Source organism: Leuciscus leuciscus (genome assembly GCF_965113295.1).
Source record: "Leuciscus leuciscus genome assembly, chromosome: 14".
NCBI lineage: Eukaryota > Metazoa > Chordata > Actinopteri > Cypriniformes > Leuciscidae > Leuciscus > Leuciscus leuciscus.
In genome coordinates, this window is record NC_138738.1 from 15,038,212 (window position 1) to 15,054,496 (window position 16,285).

The window sequence follows — 16,285 nt, forward strand, 5'->3', positions numbered from 1 at the left end:
CTTTACAGGTTTTGCAATCAAGCAGAAAATATTCAGTGTGCATTCAGAGTATTTTTAAATTTGGCTCTTGAGAAAATTTGTCTGCTTGCCTCCTGAACTGTTCATGGTTAAGCACCATTGATTTACTGTATGATAACAATCTGTTATATTCTGCTCCCTGCTGGTTGAAAATGTAATTCAAAAGGCAAATTGAAAAGTAATCAACAATAAAGACAGAAAAAAAACTTTTTTTCTTTAGATGAAAATAACAGTACATAAAGTTAAAACATAAAATATTTCAACTGATTTCATGACTGACTTAATTGATTTCAACTGAATAATATTTTCTATTGTCTTTTTAGAGCTGCTTAAAAGCAGAATTTAATCGTTTGCACCATTGAATCATTGTTCCCGTTTATCGCTGTAAAGCTGCTTTGAAACAATTTGTAGTGTATACAAATAAAGGTGACTTGACTTAAATATGTATACTGTTTAACCCCAAAAATGCATACCTCTGGTCTTTAGTGACCTGGGACGTCATTCACTACCCTCCTCCTAATTTATTTTTTACAGTTAGACATCAACCTTCATAGTATTCCTCAATCAATTCATTATAAACAATATAACAAAAAAAAAAAGAAGCCTGTTTTCCCATTCATTTTTTGTAAAAATTGTATAGGGTTGCCAACGACCCAAGGTGTGTAAAAGCATAAGTATAATTTTTTCTGCACAACAATAATTGAATCTTTGCCATGTCCACACACTAATACGTTTGAAAACGTATATTTTTCTCTCCGTTTTGAGAGAGAAAATCGTATAGCAGTTTTCAATCGTTTTTGAATTCAATATGATAACAGACAATTCCAACACTTACAAAGCAGCCAGTGCTGGTTCTCTGAGAGCAGTTGAATCTTTCCTGCTGGATGGAGTTCTTGCCCTGGTTTGAACAGAGACAAACACATAACGGTTACACTATGGATCATTTTAAACTCGCATCAAACATATCAAAACATGAAGAAAGTGAAGCAGGGGCCACCAGTGATCTGGATGAACAAGCATATGTGCTTAATCAGTACATTAAGCATGAAAATAGCCACATAATGCCTTAGTGTTTAATAAAGACAGCCAAACTCCATAAAAAAATGAGTCTGTACCCCCTCTGTGCAGGGATAGAGGAACATGACTCACTTCAGGGCCCTTAGACTTGCTCTCCTGGGGGTTGCCTCTCTCTTCCGGGGAGTTCTGCCTGTGCTTATTAGTGACTCTGGATCATCACCCTCAAGTGGCTGCACACCAAGAAAGGCACTAGGAGGGAAGCAGGACTTTTATAAATACTTTACTTTTTCAGTTATATAGACAATTAAAACCATCTTCAACATACAAAGAAGAAAATTAGTTTGCTTATTTCTAACTAAAATGATAATCACAGACATGAAGTACTAATTATACAGAACAAAAGAGAATCAATACATAATTTCAAATATAAATAGATGTACCTAGTTGCATTGTCTTTGTCATATGCAGTCAGTTTGGGTTTATCAGGGCTCTGTGATGACAGAGGAGAGGCATGCTCCTCCTCATTCTGATTAAATGGAGTCAATCTAATAGAAATGGAGATGCGGCCAGTTGGAGACGTGTTCAACTTAGACGTCAGTATTTTCTCCGAAGGTGTGCGTTCATCAAGAATCTCCCCCAGAACATCATCTCGGGACATGTTTTTATTAGGACCTACCATAATATAAAGAAAAAAGTATTAATTTTAGCTCTATTAAAACAATTAATAGCATAATGTATGTGGATGCATGGCACTCACTGTACAAGTCCAGCTTCTTGCGAACATGTGGACCAGAGGAAGCTCTGCCTCTCCTCTTTGCACTAAGAGCTTTAGCGGCAGAGAGTTTGGAGGCAGAGTGAAGAGACTCCGCCTCACTGGTGCTCATTTTGCCGGTGCTCATGCTACCATGGATGAAGGTGCCTGACATGGCCCGTTTGATTATTGATGGGTCCGGGGTTGGAAGAGCACGAGCCTGAGAGCCCCGGGAAGATGGTGGGGGAGATTTAGGGCTCTGATGAGGCTGCATCAGCTCAGGATTCAATTCTCTGAAAGACTTGGTGTCCCACAAGAGTTTGACAAATAATGTGTCTTTGCTCTTGCCCTTTGGGAAAGGATCCTCAGCTGGGACATACTCAATCTAGAATCAAAGTTTTCATTTATTATTATTGAATATAAATTTGTATTATTATTTTTCTTTATTAATGTAGGTATAATGATACAGTGACAGTCAAAAGTTTGGAATAATGAAGATTTAAGTTTTTTTTTTTAAGTCTTCTACTCACCAAGGCTGAAATTAGTTGATAAAAAATACAGTAAAAACAGTAATATTGTGAAATATCACAACAATCATTCTAATATGCTGATTAAGTGCTCAATTATCATCAATTATTATTGGTGCTCAACTATTAATAATGGTTTTATTATCAATGTTGAAAACTGTTTTTGCTTTTGCTGATTCTCTGATGAATAGAAGTTCAAAAGAATAGCATTTATTTGAAATATACATATTTTGTAACATTATAAATGTCAGTAACACTTTACAATGAGGTATCATTTGTTAACATTCATGCATTAACTAATATGAACAACAAAGTAGGAATACAGTTGTTCATTGTTAGTTCACAGTGCATTAACAAATACAACTTTTTATTTAAAAAATGTATTAATAAATGCTGTTTTGTTCATTGTTAGTTCATGATAACTAAAGTAGTTATTTAATGTTAACAAATGAGACCTCATTGTAAAGTGTTACCTAAATGTCTTTACTGTCACTTTAATCAATCTGATGCATGAAAGTATTAATTTCTTTTTATATAAAGATCTTACCCCAAACTTTTAAAAGGTAGTGGATCACAGTTTCCACAAATATATTAAGCACCACAACGGTTTTCAACATGACAATAATGATTCTTAAGCAGCAAATCAGCATATCAGAATGATTTCTGAAGAAACATGTGTCACTGAAAACTGGAGAAATACCAGCTGAAAATTCAGCTTTGCCATCACAGGAATAAATTGCATTTTTAAATATATTAAAATAGAAAACAGTAAAATTGTGAAATATAATTACAACTTTAAAAATAACTGATTTACTGTATTTTTCATAAAACTAGATGTACCGCATCGCGGTACAAAATATGACCGCCGCTCAGGCCTGCACTGGCTTTCCACAAAAATAAATGACGTGGAGTAATTTGGCTGTATTGCGTGTTTATGTATATACCTAAAAAAAGTAATAGTATGTGCATGTCTGTCTGTGTGTGTGTGTGTGTGTGTGTGTATGTGTGTGTGTTTGTGTATGTGTGTGTCTGTGTGTGTGTGTGTGTGTCTGTGCGTGTATGTATGTGTGCGTACATGTGTGCGTGTGTGTGTTTGTGTGTGTGTGTCTGTGCATGTGGATTTGTATGTGTGTGTATGGGTGTGTGTCTGTGCGTGTGGATGTCAGTGTGTGTGCATGCTTGCGTTTGTTTGTATTCCTGCATGTGTGTGTGTGACAGTATCATCCTAAACCAGCAACCCTTCGCTCAACAGCACCATCTACAGGCCGATGAGTGTACAGTCACTAAATGTGCACATAAATGAATTTATTTTATACCCCCCCATGGATGAAATTCTACAAAACTTAGCAGAGGATACCCCCAGAGGTTGTCAAGTTAATCATACACATGAAATATGGTGCAGTTCTGAACATCTCCACTGAAGATAGGGGCGATTAAAGCAGAATAATATTGCATTTTCATTTTTTATGGGAGGGGCGCAAATCACAAATGAGTGATTATGGGCTAGGTTGATGTGGGCCCTTAAGAGCAACATACCATAAACATTTCTTCATCCTCGGTGCCACGGTTCAGGTAGTTATTTAGGAAAAACTGAATTTTTGGGGGTTTGGGGGGGCCCAGCGCGGGGGGGGGAGGGGGAGTGGCCCCCGGGGACCAAACGAAATTTTTCCGTAGAAGTCTAGTGGGGCTACATGCCCACCAAATTTCATGTTCCCCGGTGTTTCGGTGTCCCTGGTATCGTTGACGAAAAATTTACGGGGGCCCCAGCGCGGGGGGGGAAGTGGCCCCCGGGGACCAAACGAAATTTTTCCGTAAAAGTCTAGTAGACCAACATACCATAAAAATTTCTTCATCCTCGGTGCCACGGTTCAGGTAGTTATTTAGGAAAAACTGAATTTTTTGGGGTTTGGGGGGGCCCAGCGCGGGGGGGGAGTGGCCCCCGGGGACCAAGCGAAATTTTTCCGTAGAAGTGTAGTGGGGCTACATGCCCACCAAATTTCATGTTCCCCGGTGCTTCGGTGTCCCTGGTATCGTTGACGAAAAATTTACGGGGGCCCCAGCGCGGGGGGGGAAGTGGCCCCCGGGGACCAAACGAAATTTTTCCGTAGAAGTCTAGTGGGGCTACATGCCCACCAAATTTCATGTTCCCCGGTGTTTCGGTGTCCCTGGTATTGTTGACGAAAAATTTAAGGGGGCCCCAGCGCGGGGGGGGAAGTGGCCCCCGGGGACCAAACGAAATTTTTCCGTAAAAGTCTAGTAGACGAACATACCATAAAAATTTCTTCATCCTCGGTGCCACGGTTCAGGTAGTTATTTAGGAAAAACTGAATTTTTTTGGGTTAAGGGGGGCCCAGCGCGGGGGGGGGAGTGGCCCCCGGGGACCAAACGAAATTTTTCCGTAGAAGTCTAGTGGGGCTACATGCCCACCAAATTTCATGTTCCCCGGTGTTTCGGTGTCCCTGGTATTGTTGACGAAAAATTTAAGGGGGCCCCAGCGCGGGGGGGGAAGTGGCCCCCGGGGACCAAACGAAATTTTTCCGTAAAAGTCTAGTAGACCAACATACCATAAAAATGTCTTCATCCTCGGTGCCATGGTTCAGGTAGTTATTTAGGAAAAACTGCATTTTTGGGGGTTTGGGGGGGCCCAGCGCGGGGGGGGAGTGGCCCCCGGGGACCAAACGAAATTTTTCCTTAGAAGTCTAGTGGGGCTACATGCCCACCAAATTTCATGTTCCCCGGTGTCCCTGGTATCGTTGACGAAAAATTCAGTAAGGTGACGGGAAAATAAAAAAAAAATTAACTTTGACAATCCCTATATAATAAATGCAGCCCTGGTGAGCTTAAGAGACTTCTTTCAAAAACATTTTAAAAAAATCGTATTTATTCCAAACTTTTGACCGTGTATATAAACACTATAGAAATGTTATCATAAAATAAATTCAAATTAATGATGTAAAATCGATGAATCGCGATTAATCGCATTGAACATAATAAACCACAATTAATCAATTTGACAGCACTAATTCAAATACTTTTCTAGAGGACAAAAATAAATAAAATCAAACAACTATACAAGCATATACAATCTTACTGACTGCACTAATGTGATGCACATTCACTGTCATAAAAATATGACCTATACCATGTGTACCTGTTCTGCTGCAAGAATGGTCTCTCCATCCACCTCATTTTCACAAGAGCGGTCCTGGTAGAAAAATACCTCCTGTGGATGAGGATCTCTGCCCAAGAGCTTGCGTTTGTTCTGAGGTACTTCACACATACGCACAAACCACTGCACTACAGCAGTCTTCTTCTTTCCTGAATCTGGGTACAAATATAACATCAACCAACACAGATTATAGTCAAACTCATAAAGCCTGCAAATATACATATTTTGGATAAAGACATGACATGTTCCTACCATCAGTGTACAGTTTGAGAAGTTGCGCCACAAAGGGATTGTCATCATTATCACCCTCAATCAAAATGTACTGGCCTAAAGACACTGTTGAATCTTCAGTCCTTCCCTCCACAGAAATGGACATAGATCTGCGTGGGGATCAAAGCAAGCATTATTGCCGTTACATCCGGGGTTATATCATCTTTTAATGAATTTCCATTGACTTTGCTTATGATTACTGGAAACATTTTAGAGACTGCACTCAGAAAGACCAATTTCTACCCAATTAGACATTTTAGAACTGAACGTTAACCAATAAATTTCATATACACTATACAATTTCCATTACTTTTCAAGGCCCCACAATTAAAGAACAATCTTAAATTCCCTAATTTTTTACAAGTTTTCCCTTAAAGTAAAAAAATATATAGAGCTCAATGCACATGGCTGTCTCAGTGATGATAAAAACGTGATAAGTGCACATACTCATAGTATTGCCTTCTTAGCTTCCTGTCTTCACCGACTGGTCTCCCATTCCATTTGTATGTTCTTCTCATTCTCAGTCTTGTGATGTAGCGGCTCATGGTGCAGATCTGATACTAGGTCTGTAAAGCACAGCATCAGTTTATGATCTACTTATTATATTATGTACTCTATTGTCAATAGTAACAATGGCAACCCATTATACAACCATACATACATACAATACAGTATATACACATAAATACACACATACAGATACATACATACATACATACATACATACATACATACATACATAAAAAACGGGTCTGTTATTAATGTATCAAGATTGTTTAAATAATAATTTTCCTACGAATGCCTGAGATCGAGAAAAAAAAAATTGACTGTAGTTTCCAGCTGTAACCAGAAACTAAGCTAACTTTTAAGTATTGTTTTTTTGAAAGGCTACATATGGAAAAGTTAAGAACACATCTCAAACTGTTAAAAACATCTTTATGTTAAGGTATCAAATAGCAAAATCGTTCCGTATGTAACGTTAACTAACACAACTTTAAATCCCCAGCGACTCTTTCTTACTCACCAGCTGATGTTTGCAACAGTATCAGACGTTCTTATTAAACGTATAAATAAAAACACTATTGCGTCTGCGTCTGCGTCTGCGTCTCCGTCTCACTTAGAAACTCGGAAATTAAAAAGTAAATATGCATGAAGTTAAAAGCATCTTACAGCACAGCGGACAGAGAACACAATCAAACAGCTAACTCGACTCTTTCGCGCGCAGATGACGTAGAAGAGTTTTTGATTGGACAGTAAAATACCGCTTGACCTCGGGGATGTGACGCACGCTTTTCCCCGGAAGTCATTCGTCAGTGTTTCTCCATGGCATATTAGCGTATCGTTGATTCGTTTGTTCGTCTAAAATTTTAAGCCACCATGGCAAATAGAACGGTAAAAGATGCCAATAGTATACATGGAACAAATCCCCAGTATCTTGTCGAGAAGATTATACGGACACGTATATATGAGTCTAAGTACTGGAAAGAGGAATGCTTTGGACTTACAGGTGAGACAAGTGTGCCGGACTGCATACTGTATTTGTTAATGTGGCATCGCAAACAACAGTAACGCAGTTATGTACCTTAACTACAAAATTACCCCGAAGTGAGCCTACTTATTGACTTCCTCTTCCTATTTCATTATATTTTGAAGTTGACGTGTTTAACTTACTGTTGGCAGCAACAGTAATGTGACTTGAGAATAAGGAATTCATACAGCAGTAGAAGTGATTAATTTATCTCATTGTATGATTATCCCTATAAAGCCTGACATACAAATAATAGTCAAATGACTAGTCAGAGATTGAACAGTTCATTAAAAATAAGTTTGTATATGTCTTTATTTAAACATACATTTTATTGAGAGGGCCAAACTGAGCAAAAACATACAATTTGATGCAGATGTTGTTATTTATATGGCCAAAAATGTAAGATTAAATTCTGAAATACTGTAATGTTTATCAATTTGATGTTTATTTTAATAATATAGCTGACTGCTTACATGAAATGCATACAAATATCAGTTGTCACTCTATTGGCCGGTTTCACAGACATGGCTTAATCCTAGTTCCAGACTAAAATGCATGTTTGAGCTGTCTTAGCTGTAGAAACTTGCTCCTCCTATTTTTTTTTTTTACTAAGGTATATTTATAAAAGCTACTTAAATGTCCTAATTGAATTTAGGCCTAATCCTGGTTTAAGCCTTGTCTGTGAAACCGGACCCATATCTCCCAATAATATGTCTCAGTAAGATGATTAATAATAATTAATTCGTTTTATGATCAAAGCTCTGTAGTTTGTAGAAGGTTGTGTACAAGAAATGTTCCTCAAAAGTCTGTTGTATTATATTTGATACCTACATTTTAACAGGATTTTTCAAAAAAATGATGTATGGATAATCAAGTTACTTCAGTCCAGTAAATGTTCATCTTGAAATATCACTAACAATATTAAAAAGTTATTCTTATGTTTACTTGATAAAATCAAGAAAGATTTCACAGCAAAAAAACGTTTACCATCCTGTAGGTGGACATTTTTAGAATTATACTAAAAGATATTTTACTAACTAAAATGTATGAACTGTCAATTAGGGGGAACAAGGCAATTATAAGATTGTGTACAGCAATTTTTACAGCATAGTTGTGATCATCATACTGAAAATTTAGAGGCCTTAATTTGAGATCCAAAACCATCAAACCATCCAATCAATTCCCCACAGACAAAATTAAGCCCCGCCCACATTTGTTCTTGTTCCAGAAGATTAAAAGTTCATGTATTAAATATGATTAAGTATCATGTATTGGGTTATGATATGTTATATAGCATTTACCTGATATATTTTCCATATGAGTGGTTTTATGGAATTAATGTTCCAAGCACCATTTTTAATTGTCCCTGTTATTGCTCCTCTGTAAAATGTAGCTGAGCTTGTCGTGGACAAAGCAATGGAGCTAAAGTTTGTTGGTGGTGTATATGGAGGAAACATCAAGCCTACTCCATTCTTATGTCTGACACTAAAGATGCTGCAGATTCAGCCTGAAAAGGACATCATTGTGGAATTCATCAAGAATGAGGACTTCAAGTTAGTGTGTAGTTTACTACTCTTTTTCTCTATTAATTGCCATTTACACTTTTTGTATTACTGTACTGCTTTTTTCCCCACTCCAGGTATGTCCGTTTGCTTGGAGCGATGTATATGCGCCTGACTGGAACTTCTGTGGATTGCTACAAGTATTTAGAACCATTATACAATGACTACAGAAAAATCAAAAGCCAGAATAGAAATGGAGGTGATCAATTTACTTTATAGATACATTTCAATATTCATTAGGTAAATGAATTGAAAGTTTCTTCCTTGCAGAAAAAAAAATGCAAATAATGTTTCTTCTTTACATAGAGTTTGAGTTGATGCATGTCGATGAGTTCATAGATGAGCTTCTTCATGCAGAGCGGATGTGTGACATCATCCTTCCAAGACTTCAGGTTGGTTGTACTTGTTACATGTAGTGCCAGTCATGGTCAAAAGTTTACATGCACCTTTCAGAATCTGCAAGATATTAATTATTTTGACAAAATAAAAGAGATCATGGAAATTGCATGTTATTTTTAACATAATATATTTTACATTAAATATGTTTACATATGGTCCACAAGACAAACTAAAGAGGAAATAATAAAATAAGGACCCCGTTCAAAATAGGGTTTAAACTGAAGTTTTGTAACCGACTAGTCTAAAAGTAAGAAACCCTTTAAAGACTTGTGTGTATATATGATCCATTTGAAACAATCTATGAATTAAACAGTCAAATCCCATAATAAATGCCGCTAAACGCCGCACACTTGGCGAATAAAGCTCATTCTGATTCTGAAGCTCAGCTATTTTTTCGGAGTTTAAGTGAATACGCGAATGGCATTTGCTTGCTTCGGCTATCACACCTGTGCATGTACTGAATATGGTTACACGTGACTCTAGTGGAATTATGGCAGTTTTACATGGCACAGACAGCTTACATAAAACATTTCCATTTTATTACTAATATACTCCTGCACCTCGTTTGTCTTCTGTGATTAACACGAAAAAAACGCATGGGATCTAAGGTAAACTAAAAAGATTAGGTCCTACCTCTCAGGTATTATTTTCACTTCAGACTCTACAGGTTTCAGTTAGCATGTTAAATGTTAAAGTTTATGGCAGTACAATTAGACAAAGACGGGACAAGTATGGCATGTTTGGAAGGGTTGCTAGGAGAACCTAAAAAGGAGAACCTCTTCTCTCTAAAAAGAACATGGGAGCACTGCTTAGGTTTGCAAAGTTGCATCTGAACAAACCACAAGGCTTCTGGAACCAAAGTAAAGATGTTTGGCCATAAAGCACAGCGCCACATTTGGTGCAAACCAAACACAGCATATCAGCACAATCATACCATCTGTCAAGCACATTTATGGAGGGGTGATGATTTGGGCTTGTTTTGCTGCCACAGGACCTGGGCATCTTGCAGTCATTGAGTTGACCATAAACTCCTCTGTATACCAAAGTATTCTAGAGTCAAATGTGAGGCCATCTGTCCGTCAGCTAAAGCTTGGGCGAGAATGGGTCATGCAGCAGGACAATGATCCCAAGCACACCAGCAAATCTACAACAGAATAGCTGAAAAAGAAAAGAATCAAGGTGTTGCATTGACCCAGTCAGTGTCCAAACCTCAACTCTATTGAAATGCTGTGGCAGGACCTTAAGAGAGCTGTGCATAAACAAATGCCCACAAACCTCAATGAACTGATTAAGTTCAATGTTGTAAAGAAGAGCGGGCCAAAATTCCTCCACAACGATGGGAGAGATTTATAAAGTCAAATAGAAAATGATAACTTCAAGTTATTGCTGCTAAAAGTGCCTCTACAAGCTTTAAAATCATGGGTGTGCTCAGTTTGTTACACATGGCTTCTTCATTTTGGCTTTATTTTTGTTAAATAATGAAAAGGTGTAATGTCATATGTTGTTCATTGGAGGTTGTATTTCCCTAATTTTAAGACCTGTTAAAGACAGATGATTTTTTTTATATATATATAATGTCCTGAAACATAAAACCATAGAATTTAAAACGGTATACTTTCTTTTTCACATGTACACCCTATTTTATTTGTGTTGTTATTTGGAGTAATGTGAATTTAAAGGGATAGTTCACTCAAAAATGAAAATTGTGTCATCACTTACTCAACCTCGTGTTGTTCTAAACCTGTATGGGTTTCTCTGTTCTGTTGAACACAAAAGAAGATATTTTGAAGAATGTCGGTAACCAAACAGTTGACGTGTCCATTGACTTCCATAGTATTTTTTTTTTCCACTATGGAAGTCAATGGAAACATCAACTGTTTGGTTACCGACACTCTTCAAAATAATATCTTTTGTGTTCAACAGAACAGAGAAACCCATACAGGTTTAGAACAACACGAGGTTGAGTAATTGTGATGACACAATTTTCATTTTTGAGTGAACTATCCCTTTAAGAGGAAGTGTACTGAGTCAAATATGTCATAAAATAATGCGTCCACGTGTTCATTTGTTGTTTTTTCTTCACAGAAGAGACAGGTTTTGGAGGAAGCTGAGCTACTGGACACTCGTATTAGTGCCCTGGAAGAAGACCTGGATGAGGTGGAGACCAGTGAAGAGGAGGATGATGAAGAAGAGAAGGTAAAAGGGAACTCACAATGTCTGACAATAACTGATTATATCTTGAATATAATTGTTCTACAACCTCTCGTGTCCTGCAGCCAGAGAGAGTGCAGACACCAGAGCCACACAGAAGAAGTTACAGAGATATGGACCGGCCACGCAGGTCTCCATCTCCACGCTACAGACGCAGCCGCTCACCCAGAAGGTTAGTGATGGTGCTTATTGTCATTTACATGCAGTCATTATTTCAGGTTGATAATATTCATAACTGAGACATAACTGAACAGTTGAATAATTTGTGTTCTTATTGTCTTTTTCTAGACGGAGCAGATCACCTAAAAGACGAAGGTATGTAATGGAATTACAATTCAGATGATGGCAATGTATTTTAGATTCATTATTGGTTTGGCACATTATTATAGGTGATTATTACAATTTAATACATTTGTCTGATTACTTTATATATAATTTATTCAGCCCATCACCCAGACGTGATCGCGACCGGGACCGGGACCGCCACCGCAAAAGCAAAAGCAAAAGTCCCCGTAGACACCGCAGCAGATCCAGGGACAGAAGGCATCGCTCCAAATCTCCAGGTACAGTCAAGCTGTTTTGAAGTATACAAAGAAAATAAGACACCAAAATATGTTATTTAAAAATTATTATAGTAAATAGCAAAACTGATCATTAGGGAAATATTGGTCTATTTTTTTCAGGTCACCACAGAAGTCACCGGCATCGTAGTCACTCCAAGTCCCCAGAAAGGTAATGCTCAATTTAAATGGTTGTCTTCATTATTAATTTTTAGTTGTTCCTTGTTTTAATGCTGCATTTATCTCTTTGTGTTCTAGTCGGTCGAAGAAGAGTCACAAGAGAAGTCGAAGAGAAAAAGAGTGATCTCAGTTTTCTGTGTTCTTCAGTTTTTCTCTTTCTTTCAGGTTTTATAGAATTTTTTGTGCTTTGAATTATATGGAGAAACAGAGCAATTTCTGCCGTAAATAGCTTGACCTTATTCTGTGTAAATCACCCAAGGCAAATTTAGTTTTCTGTGTTTTTTATGCTGTTTTATACTTTTAATTGAAATTGGCAACCATGAATGTTTTTTTTTTTTTCATTCTGAATTAACTGTACCATGTAAAATAAACATTTGATGTATTGTAATTTCAATTTCTCCTGTTATAAAGACAACGATTGAAACTGTATTCAAGAAAATTTGTTTTAATTTGTTATTAGTTTTGTATATGATTTCAGTCTCTGAATTTGGTGAATTGTCAGCAGGTACATTTGATTCTATAACTGAATTGAACACTTAGAGCAAAGATAAGCTTGGACATTACCACTCCTGCTTTGGGATAGAGTTGGCAAAACTGCACCTAATTTCAGGGGAGATGAAATATGTATTTTCTTTTAAATATAAAATTGGGTTATCGGCAAAATAAAAGCTTGGCAGAAGAGTACAAAGTGTAGTTGACTAAAGTTTCACTTAGATTCACTTTCACATAGAAATACTTGAATGAGATTCATATTAAGCATCTTATTTTTATATAACTAAAATTACATGGGGATTTTTTTTCTCTATCATGTACTGTACATTTTAATATGTGTTACTGACACCTAAACTAGGAAAGGCAATCTTTCGATGATAACATTTTTTAAATGCAAATTTAAAGACTTTCTGTTTGTTGTTATGGAGACTTTTATTTTGACGGGTGTTTTTAGATGACAGCGAACAGGAAGTAAATACATCAACGTTATGAGAAAATATATAAAAAAAATTGATCAACCTGGTTAGCTTTATAGTGGAGATATTTTCTTATCCTATTCATACACAGTAAGTATCTGAACCAATAATATTTTAAAAACTATCCCTGACATTCCTTGTTATGATAAGCCACATGGGACTCTGGTTGACTTGATTTTGCCGAGAGAAATGCAGCATTTTCAACGCGCTCTTCGTCTTGTCATTCATTCTCACAAGTTTCATTGTCGAAGAATGGTACGTTAACCAAATGTCTAATGATTTACTGCACTAACTAGAAAATCTGGAGGAAACTGTTGTAGAATAATGACTGGGGTGTGCCAGTAATGAAGGAAATTGACATGAATCAAACTCCCTTTATATATAATGCAAAGACTCAAACACATTCTTATTATTAATTGTCTAAAAATTGCAAACCCAAAGTATATGCTTTCCCCAAAATTGCAGTTCAGGGTGTTTTACAATATCCTGCTAGAGCTGCTGTGGAAGTCAGCTGACAAGTCAGCAGGATACACTTCCTTTCATTCTGATCCTGAATTTTGAGCTCTGCATAGCTAGCATTCATTCACCCTACGCCTTCTGCTGCCTTTCTGTGAGTGTTTAGGGTTTGGATTTAATTACCAGTACATTAAATCAAAAAGTTAATATACTAAAGTCTATTCCATGCTTTCTTCTGTTTGAACACTGTTCATATTGTGTTCTTTGTTTTCTTTTCTCTGAAGGCACACAGGATGAGTATGAATGACTTTGCTGTCCTCAACACTGGGCGAAAGATGCCTCTTGTGGGACTTGGGACATGGAAGAGTGAACCTGGACAGGTGAGTGTATTTAGTACATCAGCTCCACTGTAATCATGACAGAATTGGAATCTTTATGATGTTTTAAGGACGAGGGCGAGTTTACCATTGTATACAGTTAATTGATGTATCATTTATTTATATATATTGTTATTCAATAAACATTTACATAAATGATTGTGTTTGATTTGAGTGTAGAACTTCAATAAGCATTTTGTATAAATATGTTGTCATCTGCAGGTAAAACAGGCAGTCATTTGGGCTTTGCAATCTGGCTATCGACACATTGACTGTGCTCCCATTTATGCGAATGAGCCAGAGATCGGTGACGCTTTCCAGGAAATGATGGGGCCTGAAAAAGTAGGTCAACTAAGTTGAAAACATATATGAAATATACCCACACTTACTGTATATATAAAGGAATCATGTGTGCTTTACAACCTCTGTCCTCTTTCAAGGGAATCAGGCGAGAGGATGTATTTGTGACCTCCAAACTGTGGAACACCAAACACCACCCAGATGATGTGGAGCCATCTCTGTTAAAGACCTTGAAAGACCTGAAGCTGGAGTACCTGGACCTCTACCTCATCCATTGGCCATATGCCTTCCAGTAAGCCCTGGGTTGTGGTGTGTATATATACATGTATAGTAAACACACATTAAAGATGTGTGTTAATTTAATAAAAATTAAAGATGATGATAAAATGTCTTAAAAGAGATTGAAAGGGTGCAAGACTCTGTGAAAGTCTACTGTTGTCTTATCTAGGGTGTCTTGTTTATTGGCAATATAAACATGTGACATTTTCCTATCTCCTTTGGGGAATGGACTATAAAATGCTCTTAAAGGGATAGGGAAAATTCCGTCATCATTTACACTCCCTCGTGTCGTTCCAAACCTGTATGACTTTCTTTCTTCTGTGTAACACAAAAGAAGATATTTTGAAGAATGCTGGTATTTTGAAGAAATCAGTTTCAGTTCCTATTGACTTCTATTGTAATGTATGGTCAAAATATATAATGGAAGTCAATGGGAACAGAAACTGTTTGAATGCCAGCATTCTTCAAAATATCTTCTTGTGTAAAATATCTGCAATTTTTGGGTGGACTATCCCTTTAATGTCTTTTCTCAGATGCCAGTGTAGTGTTCCTCTTATTTTTGTCCAGACGAGGTGATACCTCTTTTCCTAGGAAGGAGGATGGAACTTTGCTGTATGATGATATAGACTACAAGCTTACATGGGCTGCTATGGAAAAGCTTGTGGGAAAGGGGCTTGTCAGGGCCATTGGGCTCTCGAACTTCAACAGCAGGCAGATTGATGACATCTTAGCAGTTGCAAGCATCAAACCCACCGTTTTACAGGTCAGAAAAAAATGTGATGTCCTAATTTATTTGGTCTATTATATCAGTTGGTAGAGTAACAATAGTGTTTTGCAGGTGGAGTCCCATCCATACCTTGCCCAGGTTGAGCTGTTGGCTCACTGTCGGGATCGGGGATTGGTGATGACTGCCTACAGTCCGCTAGGATCTCCTGACCGAGCCTGGAAGCATCCAGAGGAACCTGTGCTGTTGGAGGAACCGGCCATTGCTGCGCTAGCCAAGAAATACAACAAGACTCCTGCGCAAATTATCATCAGGTAAATTCATGTGTTTGCACTAGTTGCCATATTTCATATTTCTTGACCGAATATTGCATAGTATTTCTTCATTGTTATTTTGGCAGATGGCAAACTCAACGAGGAGTTGTGACTATCCCAAAGAGCATTACACAGTCTCGGATCAAAGAGAATATCCAGGTTTCTGCAAGTTTTTCTTGATTTTTCCACCTCTTTGTTTATGATCTTGTATTGTAACAATGCACTGCTCTGCTAATTTACAGGTCTTTGATTTTACTCTTGAACCTGAGGAAATTAGTCAAGTGACAGCATTGCACAGAGGCTGGCGTTACATTGTGCCAACCATTACTGTAAGTTATATTACTATAAAGCCAAAACATAGCACTACATTTTACAGTTACAAAAAGGTTACTTCAAAAGTAAATCTGATGCTGAATCTGCTGCATTTAAGACTGTGCCAAATCAAATGCACTCTATGTATGCATCTGTTTTTAAATTGCATTGAGTGTTGTCGTGTCTTTTTACTTTTTGTAGGTTGATGATAAGCCTGTACCCCGAGACGCAGGACATCCTCACTACCCTTTTAATGACCCCTATTAATGCACACTTCTGCAAGATTCTGTGCCTTGACACCAATGTCCATTCATTACTCTGTGTACATATAAACACAATAAAAAATTTTGTTACATATTGAAA

General features: G+C 37.4%; 2 protein-coding genes across 6 annotated transcripts in view; one reads left to right on the plus strand and one right to left on the minus strand.

Annotated features, from left to right (window-relative positions):
• orc1 (origin recognition complex, subunit 1) overlaps positions 1-6,966 on the minus strand; it is a 12,471-nt gene extending 5,505 nt beyond the window's left edge. Inside the window, exons 1-8 of the mRNA XM_082137384.1 lie at positions 6,777-6,966; positions 6,200-6,318; positions 5,735-5,862; positions 5,465-5,637; positions 1,793-2,171; positions 1,476-1,707; positions 1,168-1,284; positions 854-916 (exon numbers count right to left, since the gene is read on the minus strand). Of these exons, the coding sequence (XP_081993510.1) occupies positions 854-916; positions 1,168-1,284; positions 1,476-1,707; positions 1,793-2,171; positions 5,465-5,637; positions 5,735-5,862; positions 6,200-6,297 (1,190 nt within the window). The 5' untranslated portion in view covers positions 6,298-6,318; positions 6,777-6,966. The remainder of the gene's footprint in view (positions 1-853; positions 917-1,167; positions 1,285-1,475; positions 1,708-1,792; positions 2,172-5,464; positions 5,638-5,734; positions 5,863-6,199; positions 6,319-6,776) is intronic.
• Positions 6,967-7,050: 84 nt separating this feature from the next.
• On the plus strand, positions 7,051-16,285 carry akr1a1b (aldo-keto reductase family 1, member A1b (aldehyde reductase)). 5 transcript variants are annotated; one of them, XM_082190331.1, is made up of 12 exons: positions 7,051-7,259; positions 8,674-8,833; positions 8,920-9,041; positions 9,149-9,234; positions 11,327-11,437; positions 11,518-11,624; positions 11,741-11,767; positions 11,897-12,015; positions 12,136-12,184; positions 12,271-13,250; positions 13,626-13,770; positions 13,901-13,998. In XM_082190331.1, the coding sequence occupies exons 1-10, from the start codon at positions 7,130-7,132 to the stop codon at positions 12,314-12,316; spliced, it is 957 nt and encodes a 318-aa protein (XP_082046457.1). In that variant the 5' UTR covers positions 7,051-7,129; the 3' UTR covers positions 12,317-13,250; positions 13,626-13,770; positions 13,901-13,998. The 5 variants fall into 5 exon arrangements, with proteins under 5 accessions (XP_082046457.1, XP_082046458.1, XP_082046455.1 ...); XM_082190332.1 differs by lacking the exon at positions 13,626-13,770; XM_082190330.1 differs by lacking the exons at positions 7,051-7,259; positions 8,674-8,833; positions 8,920-9,041; ... (4 more) ...; positions 11,897-12,015; positions 12,136-12,184 and adding exons at positions 14,216-14,335; positions 14,434-14,585; positions 15,140-15,335; ... (2 more) ...; positions 15,853-15,939; positions 16,124-16,285 and having other exon boundaries at positions 13,138-13,250; positions 13,901-13,996.